The 23408-nt window shown below is 37.5% G+C and overlaps 1 protein-coding gene across 1 annotated transcript in view; it reads left to right on the top strand.

Moving 5' to 3' along the window:
• The window catches only part of CEBPZ (CCAAT enhancer binding protein zeta), a 73361-nt gene that overhangs the window by 10810 nt on the left and 39143 nt on the right, over window positions 1-23408 (top strand). The window contains exons 5-7 of the mRNA XM_053711018.1: window positions 1927-2015; window positions 4402-4455; window positions 11765-11867. Of these exons, the coding sequence (XP_053566993.1) occupies window positions 1927-2015; window positions 4402-4455; window positions 11765-11867 (246 nt within the window). The remainder of the gene's footprint in view (window positions 1-1926; window positions 2016-4401; window positions 4456-11764; window positions 11868-23408) is intronic.

Here is a 23408-nt window from a genome sequence, read left to right as displayed (position 1 = left end):
AATTCCCATGATATTCTGTGTTAAAGAGATACCCAGGTAGGCATCTGGAGCACTATATAGCAGGAAATAGTGCTGTCATTTAGTGCTCTTGCAAATGGATAATATTCATGCAAACCTGCTGCCATAAAGTGCTCCTGAGCATATGTCCCTGCTTTTCAACATAAGACTACTAAGAAAATGGGAAAAAAAAATGATAATAGAAGTAAATTAGGAAGTTGTTAAAAATTGCATGCTCTATCTGAATCATAAAAGTAAAATATTGGGTTTCATGTTGCTTTTAATTTATTGTGTGGTATCTCAAAAGTTAAGATCATCCTACAATTAAATTAGCATTCCTGGTTTGGTTCTCTTTTAGAGGTATAGACATAAATTCCCAAGTGCGGAAGGAAACGTTTGTTTTATTTTTAGTGTGAATTGTGGTGATACAAATTGCTGGATTAGAGGAGGAATACACTCACTCTTGAAAATATAAAAAAACTGTGAGCATGCAACAATTTTACGATTTTAGGAAAACAGAACAGTTTAATATTATTATAGATTTAAAAAAGCATTCTGTTTTAGTTGGAATAGAGATTTTTATTTGTGTCTCCTTTTCCTGTAATTTAAAAAAAATTCTATTATCTCTCTTTCCTGCTGAGGGCAAATAAGGACAGATATAGATCAGGCAATTAAAGAGACTGTGCAAACAAGGCTGTGTTGAACATAGGATTGTTAACCCCTTCGCACCGTTAGAATGTTCCATGCCATCCTAACAGCACTGGGCTTTAACGCCATTTGGACGGTATGGAGTGTTCTACCATATACAGCGTTGTGCAGCTTCCCCCTTTGACGTAGGCAAGGATCGGCCTTGGGGTGTGGCTAGCAGCATAGGCAGTCCACCATGATCCGATCTTGGCCTTGAAATCACACGATTGCATAGTCGATCACGTGATTTCATTTTTACTAATAGTGTTTACATTGGAACATCGTTCCAGTGTGAACACAATTATACTGACACGAAGGGGTTAAAGTTTTATCAGGATTTCCACACAACTTTGTAAACTCTGTTTTATTGCCTGATTTATATCTGTCCCTAATTATCCTCAACAGAGAAAGGTGAATAGAATACTTAAGTTCAAGCATGGGGGTGCCCATTACTTTATAGATACTACTTTTAAGAATTTCACTATGGATCTTGCAGTGCTGGAAGATCATTTTATATTATAATGTCTGAGCAGACGGGTTTATATTATTAGGTCCTTTGTGCTTTTGCATTGTCTTTTTATTATGCATCTGCTCATTATGCAATTGTACTGTATTTTTAATGGTCCTGTTAAATAGAAAATTCAGATACATGTAATAAAAAGAGCAGATAAGACCAAACTAATACAGGAGGAGAAGGTCAGAAGAGCTTAAAGGGGCACTGAACCCAAAAAAATTTTTCTCATGATTCAGATAGAGCACGCAATTTTAAGCAACTTTCTAATTTACTACTATTATCAAATTTTCTTCATTCTCTTGGTATCTTTATTTGAAAAGCAAAAATGTAAGTTTAGATGCCGGCCCATTTTTGGTGAGCAACTTGGGTTGTTCTTGCTGATTGGTGGATACATTCACCCACCAATAAACAAGTGCTGGCCAGGTTACTGAACCAAAAATTGACTGGCTCCTTAGCTTAGATACCTTCTTTTTCAAATAAAGATAGCAAGAGAACAAAGAGAAATTGGTAATAGGAGTAAATTAGAAAGTTGCTTAAAATTGCATGCTCTGTCTGAATCACGAAAGAAAAAATTTAGTCTCAGTGTCCCTTTGAAGTAAACATTTTATACAACACTTTTCAAAAGCAATGGGTAGAAAATATTTTAAACTAGTAAAAAACAACACATTGGTTTGAAATGAATTGTTTCAAATACTTTTGATATGTAATTTGTTTCATTTTAACATTAGGTTTAAAGAATTCATCTCAGTATGATCCCTTGAATAGAAATCCTTTATTCTGTGGAGCGGACAACACAAGTTTATGGGAGCTGAAAAAGGTAACCTTATCATAGAGTCTCTATTCAGTCTAACATCTCAGAGTTCTAAGTAATAATATTTCACTGATTGTACAATTTATCTAACTTTATTGTCAACTTAAAGGGATAGAACAGTCAGATTTGAAATGTGAATGGGTGCTTTTCAATTTTATATAGTTTTTTTCCAACATATGACCATTAGCAAAAATGCTTCTAGTAGAAGTTATTACTGGTTTTTCAGCGGCATACACACATATGCTGTGAGTGCCCGTGCACCAGTATTCAAACACCACACTTTCTCAGAGAATCAGCAGTGGTTTGTATGACACAAACTAAGTCTTCACAAACAATTTGAATAGAGCTACATGGGCCCCTTACAGCATATGTGTCATATCTGTGTATGCCAATGAAAAACAATAATTTACTATTAGTATTTTTGCTAATGGAAATATATTGCAAAAATGTTTCTATTTACAATTAAAATGCACACATTTACATTTCATTTTTGACCTTTCTTGTCCTTTAAAGGGACACTGAACCCAAATTTTTTCTTTTGTGATTCAGATAGAGCATGAAATGTTAAGCAACTTTCTAATTTACTCCTATTATCAAATTTTCTTCATTTTCTTGGTATCTTTATTTGAAATGCAAGAATGTAAGTTTAGATGCCGGCCCATTTTTGGTGAACAACCTGGGTTGTCCTTGCTGATTGGTGGATAAATTCATCCACCAATAAAAAAAAAAGTACTATCCAGAGTTCTGAACCCAAAAAAAGCTTAGATGCCTTCTTTTTCAAATAAAGATAGCACGAGAACGCAGAAAAATTGATAATAGGAGTAAATTAGAAAGTTGCTTAAAATGGCATGCTCTATCTGAATCACAAAATAAAAAAAATTGGGTTCAGTGTCCCTTTAAGTAACGTTAAAACCTCTTTACTAAAGGGTACATTTTTATTTGCAGATCCTACCTAAATAAAATAAAAAATAATGCTTTTAATGTATACATTTTAGTCATTCTCATCCTGTAAAGTTTTCTAAAAAATCAGCTATGGTATCAGGTCTTGTCAGTCCCCTGAAATCCATGCACCCCATTACTTACTACAGTAACTAGTTTGATTGACTGCATGCATACACTTTAATAGTCTTATTTAAAAAGCCACAGCAATTAAAGTTTTTTTTTTCATTAGATGTAACTGCATTTGCATTTAAATTGATGATTAGTACATTCCTTTAGTTATAGTGTTTGGATTTTGTATTGCACTTTGGTTAATTAATGGTACTAACACAGCTATACAAATGCCTTAAAGGGGCAGTACACCTACAAAATAATGTTATATAATTCTGCACATAGTGCATAATTATATAACATTATCTTAGCGCTAACTTTATTCAACATAATATTGCAGTTGATATTTTATTATAAAGGAGGATTTCTCAGACCGCCGCTCCTTGCTCTACTGAGCGGGTCTGGTTTTTTCACTGAGTGCATCTGGGCAGCTGTCTAGTCACAGCCCGGCCCGATCGCGCGATTACACTCATTGTAGCTTGCTCCCGCTATCAGACAGAGCAGGAGCGAGCTACATTGAGTGTAATGGCGCGATCGGGCCGGGCTGTGACTAGACAGCTGCCCAGATGCGCTCAGTGACGAAAACAGACCCGCTCAGTAGAGCAAGGAGTGGCGGTCTGAGAAATCCTCCTTTATAATAAAATATCACCTGCAATATTATGTTGAATAAAGTTAGCGCTAAGATAATGTTACTGCTCCTTTAACAGAGGTGCTTTGCTTATTTATATATTTTTTACATTTCCAATGCACACCCTTGTATTCTCAAGTTTTGATTACATAATTTACTGATATTATTTATTGTGCTGTATACAGGTGGACCTCTATCGCAGGGCTTGACAAACCCAGGAGCCTGGGAGCCAGTGGTCCTAGAATTTTACCCCTTGCTCCTAACTTTTTGGGTTATTCTCCATATATCTATATACAAATACCACTGTCAGGCTCATAAAAGCGTGCTTGGCTCCTATATATTCTTACTGGCTCCTAAATTTTAAACAGATTTGTCAACCCCTGCTCTATCGTATACAAATTTTTTGCTACAGTCAACCCATACAAATGTGACTGTTGATAGGGAACTTGGAATATATATTTTAGTATCATTGGTTCTTACATTACAGCACTTTTTTTGTTTGTTTTTTAAATAACTATCCGTTTATACTTCAGGACCTTTAGCTGTGAATAATTATATTGTCAAATCTGATGGCTTGTTTTAGGTTTTCTTTTTATTAAAAAAAAAAAAAGTGAGAAAGTAACCTAAAAATGCTCGATAATCAAAATTTTTTTTTTTTTTGGTTATTTTTGCTGGTAGAAAAATCTGTTTAACATCCTTGTTTTTCTAATGCAGCTCACTGATCATTTTCATCCATCAGTTTCACTTTTCGCAAAAACTATCTTGGAGGTAAGTTAATCTTAATTTGCTAAATTTAATATATAATTATTTAAAAAAATATATATTTTCCATCAATTGATGATTTATTTATTTTATTTTTTTACCAGTGATTTTTTATTTTTAATATACCATTGTTGTCACATTTCTTCGATTTCTTATGAGCAGTTTTGTTGCCTATATTTAGTGATTTCTTTCTTTTTTTCCTTCGTTGGCCCTAAGAATACACTTTGTCTAATTATGCTGATGCATACGTGATTAGTGAATTCCTGATTTGTTTATTGTGTTTTGACCAGAAGTATTATCCATGCTAAAAATTTGATGCAGTAAAGTATTTCTGTGGGGTAAATACATGGGGACAGATTTAAAAATGGTATTTAGCCACCAATCAGCTGGTGCTGAACCAAAAATGGGCCGGCATCTAAGCTTATACATTCCTGCTTTTTAAATAAAGATATCAAGAAAACGAAGAAAATTTGATAATAGGAGTAAATTAGAAAGTTGCTTAAAATTGCATGCTCTATCTGAATCATGAAAGAAAAATTGTGGGTTTCATTTCCCTTTAACCCCTTAACGACGCATGTCGTACAGGGTACGTCGCACACAACCTGGTCTTAAAAGACCAGTGACGTACCCTGTACGACATTAGGGGTTTAAAGCGGCTGGAAGTGATCCTGCTCACTTCCAGCTGCTTTCCAGTTATTGCAGTGATGCCTCGATATCGAGGCATCCTGCAATAACACCCCTTGGCCATCCGATGCAGAGAGAGCCACTCTGTGGCCCTCTCTGCACCGGACATCGATGGCCGGTATCGTTGGTGGGTGGGAGCTGCAGTGGGCGGCCATCAATGTGTGCTATGAATTGGAGGGGGGCGGGATCGCGGGCGTGACCATCGGGAGCGCGCACTGAGGCGCGCGCACGTGCACGGGGGGGCGGGCGCGTGCACGGGGTGGAAGCGGGTGGGAACGGCTACACTACAGAAATATAAAAATAAAATTGAAATAGAGTGGGGAACAAAATAATTTAAAAAGGGATCTAAGGGATCTGGGCGGGGGTGGGGGGGTTGCTCTTTGGCTGGGGGGAAGCTACACTACAGAAAAAAAAAAAAAAAAATATATATATATATATATATATATATATATATATATATATATATATATATAAAAAGCAGTTGTTGTTTTTTTTAGTAAACTGGGTACTGGCAGACAGCTGCCAGTACCCAAGATGGCTACCAATAAGGTAGAGGGGGAGGGATAGAGAGCTGTTTGGGGGGGATCAGGGAGGTTGGGGGCTAAGGGGGGATCCTACACATCAGCATATGTAAATATGCTATTTTTAAAAAAAATTTAAATACGTTTTATTTTAGTACTGGCAGACTTTCTGCCAGTACTTAAGATGGCGGGGACAATTGTGGGTTGGGGGAGGGAAGAGAGCTGTTTGGGAGGGATCAGGGGGTGTGATGTGTCAGGTGGGAGGCTGATCTCTACATTAAAGCTAAAATTAACCCTGCAAGCTCCCTACAAGCTACCTAATTAACCCCTTCACTGCTAGACATAATTTACGTGTAATGCGCAGCGGTATTTAGCGGCCTTCTAATTACCAAAAAGCAACGCCAAAGCCATATATGTCTGCTATTTCTGAACAAAGGGGATCCCAGAGAAGCTTTTACAACCATTTGTGCCATAATTGCACAAGCTGTTTGTAAATAATTTCAGTGAGAAACCTAAAATTGTGAAAAATTTTAAGTTTTTTTTCATTTGATCGCATTTGGCGGTGAAATGGTGGCATGAAATATACCAAGATGGGCCTAGATCAATACTTGGGGTTGTCTACTACACTACACTAAAGCTAAAATTAACCCTAGAAGCTCCCTACATGCTCCCTAATTAACCCCTTCATTGTTGGGCATAATTCACTTGTGGTGCGCAGTGGCATTTAGCGGCCTTCTAATTACCAAAAAGCAACGCCAAAGCCATATATGTCTGCTATTTCTGAACAAAAGGAATCCCAGAGAAGCGTTTACAACCATTTATGTCATAATTGCACAAGTTGTTTGCAAATAATTTCAGTGAGAAACCTAAAGTTTGTGAAAAAAATTGTGAAAAAGTGAACAATTTTTTTTATTTGATCTCATTTGGCGGTGAAATGGTGGCATGAAATATACCAAAATGGGCCTAGATCAATACTTTGGGATGTCTTCTAAAAAATATATATATACATGTCAAGGGATATTCAGGGATTCCTGAAAGATATCAGTGTCCCAATGTAACTAGCGCTAATTTTGAAAAAAAGTGGTTTGGAAATAGAAAAGTGCTACTTGTACTTATTGCCCTATAACTTGCAAAAAAAGCAAAGAACATGTAAACATTGGGTATTTCTAAACTCAGGACAAAATTTAGAAACTATTTAGCATGGGTGTTTTTTGGTGGTTGTAGATGTGTAACAGATTTTGGGGGTCAAAGTTAGAAAAAGTGTGTTTTTTTCCATTTTTTCCTCATATTTTATAATTTTTTTTATAGAAATTATAAGATATGATGAAAATAATGGTATCTTCAGAAAGTCAATTTAATGGCGAGAAAAACGGTATATAATATGTGTGGGTACAGTAAATGAGTAAGAGGACAATTACAGCTAAACACAAACACCGCAGAAATTTAAAAATAGCCCTGGTCCTTAAGGGAAAGAAATTGAAAAATGGCCTTGTCCTTAAGGGGTTAAAGGTAAATTATACATCCATATTTTCTTTGCAGCATTGTATGGGGCATGTACCGATCATATAGTGTAGCTGTTTCTATCTTTGAAAATTAAAGGCTAGTATAGTTTATATTAATATGATCTTTACTGTTTTTGGGTTACTTACCAAGCCCTTGCTTTTTAGAAGAATACGCTCGGCCGCACTTCCATATGTGCGCGACCGAGACCCGTTAATGATGAGCGCATGCGCTTAATTGGTGGTGACATCAGCTCACCTGAAGCACTGTTCACAGCGTCCATACGCGCGCTGCTGTGTAAAATTCCACATTTTTACGCTGCGCTGATTGTGGGACCTCAATCATGACCTGTACAGCGGTTTTCTAGGTACTCTGTCAGCTGGCTTTGAACACAAGCCAAGCACCGGATGCTGTTTCCCAACCCCTAAGGAATATTATATTCAATATGCATCAATTTTAAAAAAGCAGCTTTTTGAATCTCATTGAATCCCAGATTGACTCACTGACACGCTGTGACAGAAGCTGTGTATATAATGCATGTTAATTAGAGCTGCAACAACTAATCGTCATAATCGATAATAATCGATTATGAAAATAGTTGTCAACGAATCTCATAATCGATTAATCGATTAATTGGTTTGCAATTAGTTGGTCTGTGCACAACACCAGCTGCTTCACTCCAATGAACTCCTGCATATAGTATTGTGTTTTATGGTTATGTCCTTAGCCTAAAGGACGTCTACAGACGTCTACTTTTCACTTTTTCAGGACAGTATACGTTTACAACTACTCCAGGCTTATGTGCAACCCAGATATAACAGTCATCATTTGGATTGTTTATATTAAATCAGGGGATTTGGAACTATGCTTTGTATAATATAGTGCTGAGCTTGTTATTTACACCTAGCCCCTAGACTGATGGGAGTTATTTAAATTGATGTGCACTATTATCTGTTTGTACAATTATTAGCGCATTGCTGATTATATGTACTGTAAAAATAAATGTGTAAGGCTTTGTCCTGTTATTGATATACAGTCCTTAGCGCGTTTGATTTGTTTTTATTGTTTTTTTTATATTTTTAATATATTGTTATAATATGTACCAGATTCAACCTATATGTATATATCTGTTATTTTTAGAGCGGACTAGATAATTCCCCCTAACATTATAGCTGGTTATTTACCATTGCATATAGATATTCAAGATATTTTTATGTAAGAATGAAGTCAAGGGTTACTTTATTGAGAGGTCCCTTGCCAAGGTGGAAATCCCTTTGCATTGGTGAAGAGCTAACAAAGATAAATATCCCACTTTGGTGAAATTGGCAAAACCCTACTTATACATCTCAAGCACCTCAACACCATCTTAGTGCCTTTTCTCTGCTGCAAGAAATATAGCTGCACACAGAGAACCAGCCTTAGCCAGAAGCATGTGGACATGTTGAGATTTTTGCATTTCAATGCAAAGTTTCTGAAAGAGTGAATAACAGAATGTTATTAACAGTGATAGTCTCTTTCTAGTTCTACCTCTTATCAAACAGGTTTTGTTTTTGTTTTGTTTAATTATAAAACTGTTCTCTGCTGCTTAAAAATTGGACAAACAGTTGTGTTAATGCAAAGTTTTAGTCTGAAGTTTATATTTGTAACACTCAGTATGTGGATTTTATTTAAAATATAGGAAACAATTATTGATTCTTTTTTTATCCGAGTAGTCGATTAATCGAAAAAATAATCGGCCGATTAATCGATTATGAAAATAATCGTTAGTTGCAGTCCTAATGTTAATGAAGTGCAGACTTTTCATATGTACGGTGTGTAGATATGAAAACGCTGCACTTCATTCACATGCATTACACACACAGCTTCTGTCACAGCGCATCAGTAAATCAATCTGGGATTCAATGCGCATGCGGAAAAGAATGCTGTGCACGGCTAAGGGCTGACGCATGCGCAAATTGAAAGGGGAAACTTTGTTCGACAATTAGCATATGCGACCTTATTGGTCAATAGACGATACGTAGGCGTTAGTATACTGTTCGTTAGCTCTGCCCTTCTATGAAGGCGGAGCATTACGGCGACGGACAAAGGCTGAATGTGTAAGTTTAAATTTAAAATTTACAGCTGTTTAATTAACTGTTTTTCATTACTTTGGGACATATAAATTGATTGACATTAAATGTATCCATTACCTATTAGAAATTTTTAGTGCATAATGGTTCTTAAAATCTATCCCTATTCATTAGTTTCACATTATCTAGCATACTCACTAGGGATATAGTATAGTCCCATTCTACAGCATATATTAAGGAGAAGAAGAAAAAGACGACGGCACTACTGGTGCTGTGTCCCTTGTTGTATTTATGTCTCTTGTGTGGTAGGAGAGATAATAGTAGTACAATCTGGGACTTAGGTGCTGTACACTGGGAGAAATAGACTAAAGAATACCAATTGCTGTACGCAATTGAAAGAATGTACTTGAATAGCACTCAACAGCACAAGTTAAATACTAGCTAATAATACCATAGGTAAAGAAGCCCAAAGAAAGGCGGATTTTAAAACTTAACTTTTAATATAAATGTTAAAATAAAAATTAAAAAGTTACAGTCCGTGTGACAGAGAACGGGTGTGACTTAGAGGGAGGATAGTTCCTCCGGGATCACAATATATCTAATGTGAAGACCCTGTGATCCCGGAGGAACTATCCTCCCTCTGAGTCACACCCGTTCTCTGTCACACTGACTGTAACTTTTTAATTCTTATTTTAACATTTATATTAAAAGTTAAGTTTTAAAATCCGCCTTTCTTTGGGCTTCTTTACCTATGGTATTATTAGCTAGTATTTAACTTGTGCTGTTGAGTGCTATTCAAGTACATTCTTTCAATTGCGTACAGCAATTGGTATTCCCCATTCTACAGCACCCTGGAATCTATGTGAGAGGTGATATGATAACAACTTTCAAGTAGGTTAAAGGGCTTCGTAAAACTGAGGCTGTGGGTATTTTACATAAAATGGAAAATTCAAGAACAAGGGGTCATGATCTCAAGCTGAAGGGTAGTAGATTCAGGAGTAATTTAAGGAAGCGCTTCTTTACAGAAAGAGTGATTGAATTATGGAGTAAACTTCCTCAAGAGGTAGTAATGGCAAACACTGTGGGGGACTTTAAAAAGGCCTGGGACAAGCATTAGGCTATCTTACAAACTAGATACATTTTTACTGTTAGGTAATATCGGGCAGACTTGCTGGGCCTATGGCTCTTATATGTCGTCAATATCTATGTTTCTATGTTCTAGCCCTCCTGCCAGTTCTACATTGTGGTATAGGTAGAAAGCAGGAATATAACTGAGATCCCCTTAATGGATTTGAGGATTTTGTCCCATTAAGAGAATAAGTGCTTATGGCTGTTGAGCCTCTGGTAGATTGTAAGTCTACCCTCCCTTGGGACCCAACACAAGGCTCCCACTTGAAAGGCTTTTAATATGTAAGTGTCTGTGGAGACCCAGGCTTTGGTACCGTGGGAATTATACCACTCAAGAATCCTCTGTAGGGTTCTAGCTTTATAGTAAATCGATAGGTCTGGGACTCCCAGATCTCCCATTTCCGTGTGTCTGTTAAGAATGTTGCCACTTATTCTGGGGTTTTATTACTCCATATGTAAATATTGATGGGTTGTTTTTTTTTAATTGTTTTAAATATGTGTTAGCCAAGGAAATTGTGAGGGCTCTTAAATACATATAAAATGTGGGGTAGGGGGACCATTTTTACAGATTGAGTTCTACCCCACCAGGATATATGTTTCTTACTCACTTTCTTATGCGTGAAAGTCAGTCTGAATGGTTTGTAACAGATTCGTATAATTGCGTTAAAAAAGCAAGGCTGGATGTGTTGACGAGTATATCCCCACTAAATAGTAGTTTTATTTAACACTGCAGCATTAGTTTTTCAGAAAGATTTAATTTATCTTAATATATGATATGATATATATGATAAGCAACAAACAAAAAAAGACTTCAAGATCCCTTTAAGAACTGTTAATGGACAGTCTACTATGGATTGTAGAACAATCAAAGGGATACAAAACTGGTCCCTTGCAAACTAAATATACCTTTTAATCCTTAACTTTAATTTCCTGCTAGAGAAATCGGTTTTGTTAATGTAATTTTTCACCTTAGACGCATAGACCTTCCAGCTCCGCAGCCAATTTTTTTCCCTCTTCACCTTCTGCATACTGATCACTGCAAAATGTAATAGAAGGCAGTACCAGCACACACCTTCAGTCTAAATTGAGGTGAGTGTTACAACCTCTGATTGGCTGTAGTTTACTGCTTCCTGAAGAAGGAAAAAAAACAGCTGCCAAGTTAGGAGTACTACGTGTAAGGTTTATCACAAATGACATTAACAAAATGTATTTCTCTTGCAGGAACTTAGTTATAGAATATTTTGTTTTTAAGTGACTGGTTTCGTGTCCCTTTCATGTACTTATCCATTTCTATGTTATCTATATAGATGCAAAACTTGTGTGTTATTTGAAACTGGACTGATTGTACAGAAATAATTGTTCTTATGTTTTTGCATAGCTCTAACAGTAGTCTGTATCCATTTTGTGCTATAGGGGAATTCTATTCAGTACACAGGTGACCCACTAACTGATTTTACGTTGATGAGATTTCTGGACCGTTTTGTGTATCGTAATCCAAAAGTACAAAAGGAAGGAGGTAACAGATTTATGATGAATTTTTTGATTCCCTGTTACTAATTAGTTGCAGAGATTAAAGGGACAGTCTACCGTAGAATTGTTATTGTTTTAAAAGATAGATAATACCTTTATTACTCATTCCCCAGTTTTGCACAACCAACACAGTTATATTAATATACTTTTTACCTCTGTGATTACCTTGTATCTAGGAACCACCTTCCAGCCCCCTGATCACATGACTGTGACTGTTTATTATCTATTGTCTTAAATTTATATTGTATTATATTGTATATATTGTATTGTGCTAGATCTTAAATAACTTTCTGTGCCTGAACACAGTGTTATCTATATAGCCCACGTGTACTTTCTGTCTCTTTGTGTTGAAAAGAGATTTTAAAAGCCTGTGATAAGAGGCAGCCCTCAAAGGCTTAGAAATTAGCATATGAGCCTGTCTAGGTTTAGTTTAAACTAAGAATACCAAGAGAAAAAAAGCAAATTTGATGATAAATGTAAATTGGAAAGTCGATTAAAATTAAAAGTCCTATCTAAATAATGAAAGTTTAATTTATACTTGACTGTCCCTTTAAAGTGAAGGTCAATTTAGATGAATTGGTGCCCGGTTTTTAATAATCCTATTAAAAACAAGGGCACTTTTCTCGTTTTCTTCAAATACTTACCTTTTAATCCTGACAGCCGTTGCAGCGCTTCCTCCGCCCATCGCAAGCCCTCTTCGCTGGTCAAAATTACGAATCTGCCTTCCTCCAATCATGGCATTGTCTCAGGCCAAGATTCCCCCGGGGGGGGAGCCGTGATTGGAGGAAGCTGGTTTCGTCATTTCTGACGTATGAAGAGGCTTCCGACGGCCGGGGGAATCGCTGGAGCGGCTGTGAAGATTAAAAGGTAAGTATTTGAAGAAAACAAGTGAAATGTACATTTTGATTAATTAAAGTGCTCTTGATTTTAATAGGATTATTAAAAACCGGGTGACGATTCATCTAAATTGACATTCACTTTATAGCTGAACAGGATGAAAATGTGTTGGTCTGGGGCTTGAAAAATAATTTTTTTACATGGCTGATTCATAACTTTATGTATTGGTCTGGATTTTGGTGGATAGATTAGGCAGACTGATTGCTCAAGCATTGAAAGAAGTTGGCTTCTTCAGCCCTAGACTGGATTTATTTACACTAAAGAAAGTAAAGACCATTTTTATTGTAACAAATCATTTTAAGTTAAAAAATGGAAGATTGAGAATTAGAAGAGAGAAATTGAGCATCAAAACTGATAGGTAAATCACATAAAATTCAGAGATTTGCATAGGTTGCTTACTTCTTAAAGGGACAGTGAACACACAAATGGTTATTGTTTAAAAAGATAGATAATATACTTTATAATCTTTACACCTCTAAATGTCTGTTTCTATGTCACTAAAGACAGCCCCATGATCACATGCTTTTTTTATAAGCTTTTCACAAAAGGGGAGTGCTAGTTCATGTGAGCCATATAGATAACATTGTGGTCACGCCTGTGGGTTCTAACACAGCACTAATTGGCTTAAATGCAAGTCAATAGATAATAAATAAAAAGTCACGTGATCAAAGGGCTGTCAGAAGATACTTAGATACAAGGTAATCACAGAGGTAAAAAGTGTATTAATATAACAATTTTCTGTGCAAAACTGGAGAATGGGTAATAAATGGATTAGCTATCTTTTTTTTTAAAAAACTAAAAATTTAGTTGACTGTCCCTTTAACAGATTGCACTGGTGTCTGATAGACGACAATTTATCTACTTCACTTTGAGATTCTTATATAAAATGTTTGTTTGGTAAAAAAAAAACAACAAACTACAACTTTATTCATTATTTGTTTCCCTTTTCTATAAAGTAATAGCACAACTAAGTTACCAAAAGTGGTGTCTTCTTCTTATATTCCTGCTGATGTTAAATAGTATTCATTATAAATGAGCTGATAAAGTAGTTCACTGGGTTTATAGTCCTTTTTAACATTGTTATATTCCATACAGCCATTGTTTGCACATTTTAGTGACTGTTATATCTGTTCCTAATAGTCCTCAGCAGAAAATATTAGATGAGGGGAAACCTGGTTTTTGAAATGGCAGTACCCAATACTTTATGGGCACTAAATCTTTATAAAGAAACCAACAAAATGTACTGAGACCTATGATCAGACTCATGAAATCAACATAAGGCATAGTGTCCTGTGTAGCCGATCAATCTGTGCTATTAACTTCGATACACAATCACATCCAAGGCTTGGTAGTGTCATTAAAACTTAAAGGGACACTCAATCAAAATTAAACTTTCATTATTCAGATAGAGCATGCCATTTTAAACAACTTTCCAATTTACTTCCATTAGCTAAATGTGCACAGTCCTTTTATATTTAAACTTTTTGAGTCAACGGCTCCTACTGAGCATGTGCAAGAATAAGTGTGTATGCATTTGTGAATGGCTGATGGCTGTCACATGGTACGTGTAAGCATTTGTGATTGGCTGATGGCTGTCACATGGTACAGGGGGAGTGGAAATAGACATAACTTTTAAAATTGTCAGAAAAAAAATCTAATACTCATTTGAAGTTCAGACGAAGTGCTATTGCATTGTCTTGTTATCTTGCATTTGTTGATTATGCAAATCTACTGTGTTGACTGGTCCTTTAAAGTGAAGGTCAATTTTCATCAATGAGTGCCCGGTTTTTAAAAATACTTTTAAAAACAGGGGCACTTTCATTGATGAAAATTAACATTGCACTGGATTTTAAGAAATACGTACCTTTTACTCCTGCAAAACCGGATCACCGATCTCAGCCTCAGTTCCTCTGTAGTGACGTCAGAAATGACGAAAACCGGCTTCCTCCAATAATGGCTTGCACCCCAGAGCGTCCAGCTCGTGATGCCTGGCTGTGATTGGAGGAAGCCAGTTTCGTCATTGCTGTGGTCTACAGCAGGAAGAAGAAGGAGGGGGATCGTCGATCCGGCTTTGCAGAAGTAAAAGGTAAGTATTTCTTCAAATACAGTGCTATGTTAATTTTCATCAATGAAAGTGCCCCTGTTTTTAAAAGTATTTTTAAAAACCGGGCACTCATTGGTGAAAATTGACCTTCACTTTAACATTTATTGTATAGTACAAGTAAAAAAATTCAGAACAGACCCTTCAAGATGTACATATCTCTGAACCTCAACACCCCCGAGTCATCTGACGAGTTTTGCCGTAGCTCTCTCAAAAGATAACTTGTGGCTTTAAAGGGACATAAAGCACTAAACAAATGCCAGATAGAATGATGCATTCAAAGAAAATATTAGTCTGAGAATAACATGTAGATGTATTTTTTAAAGTTCCATTAGCTGTTTAAATATTGACAAACTAAGTGTAAAGTTTTAGTGTCTATAAAACAATAGGCGCTGCCATGTTGTAACTTAAGTTACCTTCTCTGCTGTGGCCAATTAGGGACAGTTATAAATAGGTCACTAGAGTGTTAAGCCAATGGCTGTGTGGAATATAACGGTGTTCTGCATTACGATTTCTAACAAAATGGAATTACAGGAAAAGGGAACAAACTAACTAATGAAAATATACTGCAGAGTTTTTTTATATATTCGATTTTATAATTTTCTATTACCATGTCGTCCCTTTAAGTGGTCGAGCCCATTTGGACTCTGCTTAGTTTATAGCCTTTCTGCATAGGGGCAAGATCACCTCAATCAGCAACACTAAAACTTTAAGCTTATATTTTTCAATATTTAAACAGCTAATATAATTGTAAAAAATAAATCTGCAAATGTATTCTTCAGCTAATCTTTATTATATTATGTTTAATGTCCCTTAAAGTAAAGGTAAACTTTGATGAATGAAAGCCTGTTTTTTAAAAATACTATTAAAAACAGAGGCACTTTCATTCATCAAAGTTTACAAAGCAGCCGTTTTGATTACAAACTTACCTTTGTTTCTGTTCACAGCCAGAGCAGCTTCCCCCACCCGGAGATACTCTCTTCACACGTCAGCAATGACTAATCCGGCTTCCTCCAATCACGGCATGGCATCAGGCAATGACTACCCTGGGGAGGAAGCCGGATTAGTCATTGATGACGTGTGAAGAGAGAATCTCCGGGTGTGGGGAAGCTGCTCTGGCTGTGCAAAGAAGAGAGGTACGTTTTTAATCAAAACGGCTGCTTTGTAAACTTTGATGAATGAAAGTGGCCCTGTTTTTAATAGTATTTTATAAAAATGGGCTTTCATTCATCAAAGTTTACCTTCACTTTAAACCTGTCAACTGGGGATTATCGGTTTAACTGACAAAGGCAAATTAATGTAATGTGATAATTACACACACACATAAAGAAGTTATTTATATTTTAATGCCCACAAGCAGACGCAAACTCTAGCTTCCTTTTTACTGATTTATATAAAAAAAAAAAAAATTGTCCCAATACACAAAAGGCTCTTAACCTGGATTACAGTTTTTATAAAAATAATAAATATAACATGTTCTTAAAGGGACATGAAACCCAAAATGTTTCATTAGTTATTCATATAGAGAATGCACTTTTGAAGTAAACTGGCAATTTTTTTTTATTTTTTTTTTCTCGTGTTATTTGTTGAAGAGCATACTTAGGTAGGTATTGTGCATGTATCTCGAGCACTGTATGGCTTTTAACAATGTTATACACTTTTGAATGCTTGATGGCAGCAGTGTTTGCACAATGTATAAACCATTTTTGCAGCCATATAGTGCTCCAGAAACATGCATGCTCCTGAGTGTACCTACCTGTGTTTCAACAAAGGATATCGCGAGAACAAAATACATTTTATAATAGAAGCAAACTTTTACTTATTTATTTACTTTATACGTAGAATAATAAAGGGGAAAAATTGGTTTCATGTTCCTTTAAACATTTAGCTGCAAATGGTATTACGAGTTAGGTACAATGCGAAGAACACGGAAGCATTGAGCTCACAAGAACGTGCTTCCATAGGCTCCAATGGGAGCCTCATTCTCATGCTGTTAGACACGGCATAAGAACTAGCACAGCAAAGGGGGTAAGGTGCGCAGCAATGGGCAGAAAATATAAATATATATGTCTATAAGCATATACATATATATTATTATTATTATTATTATCATTTATTTGTATAGCGCCGCCATATTCCGTAGCGCTGGGTACAATGATAGGGTTATACAATGACAAAGATTTGTGATACAATACAAAACATAACAAGACTAAACAAATCTAGCACAGGAGGAAGAGGGTCCTGCTCCGGAGAGCTCACAGTCTATAGGTTTAGGGTACAGAGACATAAGGTTGGGGTAGCTTGTTACATCGGTTGTATTTGCAGCAGTGAGTCAGGCAGTTCATCATTAGGATGAGAGATGCTGGAGAGATGGTAAGCCTCTCTGTATAGGTGGGTTTTTAAGGAGCGTCTGAAGCTATACAAGGTTGGAGTTTTATGAAGCGGGGTAGAGAGTTCCAGAGGACAGGAGCAGCACGTGCGAAGTCTTGGAGGTGGGAGTGGGACGTAGAGATAACAGGAGTGTAGAGACGTAGGTCAGAGGTTGATCGAAGAGGACGGGATGGGGAATATTTCATGATGAGAGAGGAAATATAGTTGGGAGTTAGACTGTTGAGTGCTTTGTAGGTTAGGGCTAATACTTTAAATTGTATTCTGGAGTGAATGGGGAGTCAGTGTAGAGACTGGCAGAGCGGAGCAGCTGATGTAGATTGGCGACTTAGGTGGATGAGTCTAGCAGAAGCATTCATAATAGATTGGAGGGAGGAGAGGCGGTGTTTTGGAAGGCCATTTAGGAGTAGATTGCAATAATCAATGCGTGACAGGATGAGGGAATGAATAAGTATTTTTGTAGTTTTTTGAGTAAGGAAGGGACGAATTCTGGAAATGTTGCGTAGGTGTGAATGGCAGGATTTGGTAAGCATTTGTATATGTGGGTTGGATGTGAGTTCTGAGTCTAGTGTGACCCTAAGGCAGCGGACCTGGGGTGAGGTGTTGAGAATAGAGTCTCCAACCATCAGAGAAATGTCAGGTGTCGGATGTCTCGAAGAGGGGGGGGGGGGGGGGGAATAAGAAGCAGCTCAGTTTTGGACAGATTGAGTTGGAGGTAGTGTGAAGACATCCAAGAGAAAATTGCAGAGAGTCAGTCAGAAATCTGGTTGAGTAAAGAGGGAGAGATATCAGGAGAAGAAAGATAGATTTGGGTATCATCAGCATATAGGTGGTACTGGAATCCAAAAGAGGCTATAAGTTTTCCAAGGCAGGATGTATAAAGAGAGAAAAGCAAGGGGCCCTAGACAGAGCCTTGCGGTACTCCAACTGAGAGAGGCATAGGATCACAAGATATGTTGTTAAAGGAAACTGAAAACGAGCGGTTTGAAAGATATGATGCAAACCAGGAGAGGGCTATGTCTCGGATGCCAAATGAATGTAGTATTTTTAGGAGGAGAGGATGGTCAACTGTGTCAAAAGCTGCGGACAGGTCAAGAAGAATTAGTAAGGAGTAGTGGCCTTTTGCTTTAGCTGATAACAGGTCATTTGTTACTTTAGCAAGAGCTGTTTCTGTTGAGTGTTTAGGGCGGAAACCAGATTGTAGTGGATCAAGTAAGGAGTTAGTTGTGAGAAATTGAGTTAGCCGATTATAGACTAGTCGTTCCAATAATTTTGAAGCAAAGGGAAGTAAGGAGACCGGTCAATAGTTAGAAGGCGTGGAGGGGTCAAGCGAGGGCTTTTTTAGGATTGGTATGATTGACGCATGCTTGAATGTGTCAGGAAATGTGCCAGCAGTGAGGGATTGGTTAAAGAGATGAGTTAGGGTAGGGGATAGTGAAGCAGAGAGAGAGGGAATAAGTCGTGAAGGAATAGGGTCAAGTGGGCAGGTTGTGAAATGAGCCAAGGATAGGAGTGCAGAGACTTCTTCCTCTGTTACAGGAGGGAAGTAGCATAGAGTTTTGCTAGAAGGGGTGGGTAGGATCACTGGGTTTGCGGGGTGCGAGGTTCAGATCTCTTTTCTAATGGTGTCAATTTTATTTTTGAAGTGATCAGCAATAATTTGAGCAGTGAGGTTGGTAGTGGGCGGGGGGCAGGCGGACGTAGAAGGAAGTTAAAGGTTGAAAACAGTTTTCTGGGGTTGGAAATGCACAGTTCCCATAGACCGTAATGTAAAGGCACTTTTCAGTGCCGTTTTTTTTCTAACAACCGACAACTTTTGCCCCTAAAAACTACTTAGTGTAGTTTTTTTTTTTAAAACAAAAAGGAAACTAACACTAAATTTTGGGGGCGATTGTGAGACATTTATTTATTTTTGGAGTGCTACTGGCTGGTTATTTATCGCGCGCTTGCAAACGCCTGTTTTTGGGCACACAATAAATTAGAGCTCCACTTGTAATCTAGCCCTTATTGGGGGGTTTTCAGCAGGCCCAGTAGATTCACAATATACCATTATTATATTTATATTTCATGGCATATGAGATAGCTGCGGCAAAAACTAAAAAAATATGTATGCTTTTTGCATAGAGTTTAGTAAATAATAATGAAAATGGCCAGGTGACCACTGCTGTTATTGTCATCATGGGTAGCCACATGTGAAATAGGGGCCCATACAGGCTTTTATAGGTTATAATGTAGATTAGAGAGCCCCATTGTGCTGTACAGAAATAAAAGCATTTTTTTATTGCAAGGTGTTCACGGTTACCACAGTAATGACCTGACTATACAGACAAAATTCATACTTTTTATTTATTTTATTTTTTTTAAGAGAAAAAAAATAGAAAAAAAACTTTATTAGTGGGCTCTAGACATATTCTTTTTTTTTAATTATGCATATAAACTATAATCCCTGTGTAGTTCGTTTGAAGAACCTTTCGTGATTAGATAGAACGTTTAATTTTTCATTTCTATTTTAAAATTTCTTTGTTCTCTTAGTATACCTTGTTGAAAAATAATACGCACATATCCTCACTAGTGCTAGTTGGTGCCTGTACACATTTGTCTCTTGTGATTGGCTAACGAGATGTTTTCAGCTAGTTGCCAGTAGTGCAAAGCTGTTCCTTCAACAAAGGATAACAAGATAATGAAGCAAAATTTGATCATCAAAGTAAATTGGAAAGTTGTTCCTCTTCCTTTAAACATGTTGGTGCCCATTACTTTATAGAAACTAAAGTATTATTAAAATTGTTATTTATTTGTATAGTGCCATAAACTTCAATTAAGAGCCAGATTACAAGTTGAGTGCAAAATATTACTTCCGCAAAAGTGATATTTGCGCTCAACTTAGTAATACGAGCTCACAAGAGCGCACTTCCATAGGCTCCAATGGGAGCCTCGTTCTCATGCCGCCAGACTCGGCATGAGAACTAGCGCAGCGAAGGGGGTAAGTCACGCAGCAAATATAAATATATCTGAATATATATTTGTTTTAATATGTGTATCCGGTCTGATGAAGGGGAGCTGTCCCCGAAACGTCGCGTAAATAAAAGCTTCTATTGCTTATCCTTAAGTCCAGCAAGTGCTGTCTTCTATTACCTTTATCTCTACCTGCATTCAGCACCCTGGCAACTGGACACCTGTTTGTGCGAGTGCACCAGCCTCTGTGTATATTAACACACAAATATATATGGTTATATTCATATACATATATATTTACAGGGATAACAAAGTCCCCATAGAACGCAATGTAAAGGCACTTTCTCCAACATAGGTGTGTCCGGTCCACGGCGTCATCCTTACTTGTGGGATATTCTCTTCCCCAACAGGAAATGGCAAAGAGCCCAGCAAAGCTGGTCACATGATCCCTCCTAGGCTCCGCCTTCCCCAGTCATTCTCTTTGCCGTTGTACAGGCAACATCTCCACGGAGATGGCTTAGAGTTTTTTGGTGTTTAAATGTAGTTTTTATTCTTCAATCAAGAGTTTGTTATTTTAAAATAGTGCTGGTATGTACTATTTACTCTGAAACAGGAAAGAGATGAAGATTTCTGTTTGTAAGAGGAAAATGATTTTAGCAACCGTTACTAAAATCGATGGCTGTTTCCACACAGGACTGTTGAGAGGAATTAACTTCAGTTGGGGGAAACAGTGAGCAGACTTTTGCTGCTTGAGGTATGACACATTTCTAACAAGACTCGGTAATGCTGGAAGCTGTCATTTTCCCTATGGGAACCGGTAAGCCATTTTCTTTGTTTAAGTAAAAGAATAAAGGGCTTAATTAGGGCTTAAAAAACTGGTAGACATTTTTCTGGGCTAAAACGATTACTTTACTAAGTATATTTGGCAGATTATTACTTTTAATAGTTGTTAAATCTTGGGGATTGCTTTAATAAAAACGGCAGGCACTGTATTGGACACCTTTTTCACTGGGGGCCTTTTCTAGTCATAGACAGAGCCTCATTTTCGCGCCTCTAATGCGCAGTTGTTTTTGGAAAGCATGGCATGCAGATGCATGTGTGAGGAGCTAGGAACCACTGAAAAAGCTTATAGAAGGCATCATTTGGTATCGTATTCCCCTCTGGGCTTGGTTGGGTCTCAGCAAAGCAGATACCTGGGACTGTATAGGGGTTAAATGTAAAAACGGCTCCGGTTCCGTTATTTTATGGGTTAAAGCTTTCAAATTTGGTGTGCAATACTTTTAAGGCTTTAAGTTACTGTGGTGAAATTTTGGTGAAATTTGAACAATTCCTTCATACTTTTTCACATATTCAGTAATAAAGTGTGTTCAGTTTAAAATTTAAAGGGACAGTAACGGTTTTATTGTAAAACGTTTTTTGTGCTTTGTTAACAAGTTTAAGCCTGTTTAACATGTCTGAACCATCAGATAACGATGTTCTATATGTATGAAAGCCAATGTGTCTCCCCATTTAAATATATGTGATATATTTGTGTCATAATGTCCAAACAAAGTAGGGATAATAATGCCATAGATATGATATTGCCCAAGATGATTCCTCTAATGAGGGGAGTAAGCATGGTACTGCATCATCCCCTTCTGTGTCTACACCAGTTTTGCCCACACAAGAGGCCCCTAGTACATCTAGTGCGCCAATACTTATTACCATACAACAATTAATGGCTGTAATGGATAATTCTATTGCATGCATTTTTTTCCAAAATGCCTACTTATCAGAGAAAGCGTGATTGCTCTGTTTTAAACACTGAGGAGCAAGAGGACGCTGATGATATCTTTTCTGACATACCCTCACACCTATCTGAAGGGGCCAGGAGGGAGGTTTTGTCTGAGGGAGAAATTTCAGATTCAGGGAAAATTTCTCAACAAGCAGAACCTGATATTGTAACTTTTAAATTAAATTTCAACATCTCCACGCACTACTTAAGGAGGTATTATCTACTCTGGATGATTGTGACAATTTGGTCATTCCAGAGAAATTAAGTAAGATGGACAAGTTCCTAGAGGTTCCGGTGCCCCCCGATGTTTTTCCTATACCCAAGCGGGTGGCGGACATAGTAAATAAGGAGTGGGAAAGGCCCGGCATACCCTTTGTCCTCCCCCTATATTTAAGAAATTAGTTTCCTATAGTCGACCCCAGAAAGGACTTATAGCATACAGTCCCCAAGGTCGAGGGGGCGGTTTCTACTCTAAACAAGCGCACTTCTATTCCTATAGAAGATAGTTGTGCTTTCAAGATCCTATGGATTAAAGGTTAGAGGGTTTGCTTAAAAAGATGTTTGTTCAGCAAGGTTACCTTCTACAACCAATTTCATGCATTGTTCCTGTCACTACAGCTGCGTGTTTCTGGTTCGAAGAACTAGAAATGTCGCTTAATAAAGAATCTTCGTACGAGGAGGTTTTGGACAGAGTTCAAGCTCTTAAATTGGCTAACTCTTTTTTATTTTAGATGCCGCTTTGCAATTAGCTAGATTAGCGGCGAATAATTCAGGGTTTGCTATCGTGGCGCGCAGAGCGCTTTTGCTTAACATCCCTTTCAAGGGTAAAACACTGTTTGGCCCTGACTTGAAAGAGATTATTTCAGAAACGGACCAGCCTCAAATTCTACACCCTCTAAGCAAGAGGGTAATACTTCTCAAACCAAGCCAGCCTGGAGGCCGATGCAAGGCTGGAACAAGGGTAAGCAGGCCAAGTCACCTGCCACTGCTACCAAAACAGCATGAAGTGTTGGCCCCCGATCTGGGAAGGATCTGGTGGGGGGCAGACTTTCTCTCTTTGCTCAGGTTGGGGCAAGAGATGTTCAGGATCCTTGGGCGCTAGAAATAGTTTCTCAAGGTTGTCTCCTGGAATTCAGGGAACTACTCCCAAGGGGAAGGTTCCACGGGTCTCAATTATCTTCGAACAGGCATTCTTACGCTGTGTAGAAGACCTGTTAAGCATGGGAGTGATTCATCCTGTTCCATTAGGAGAACAAGGGATGGGTTTTTACTCCAACCTGTTCATAATTCCCAAATAAGAGGGAACATTCAGACCTATTTTAGATCTCAAGATTCTAAACAAGTTTCTAAGGGTTTCATCATTCAAAATGGAAACCATTCGAACAATCCTTTCTACCATCCAGGAAGGTCAATTC

Source organism: Bombina bombina, chromosome 4 (assembly GCF_027579735.1).
Source record: "Bombina bombina isolate aBomBom1 chromosome 4, aBomBom1.pri, whole genome shotgun sequence".
NCBI lineage: Eukaryota > Metazoa > Chordata > Amphibia > Anura > Bombinatoridae > Bombina > Bombina bombina.
Note: the sequence above shows the minus strand (reverse complement) of the source record. Positions and strands in the feature narration are given on the sequence as shown.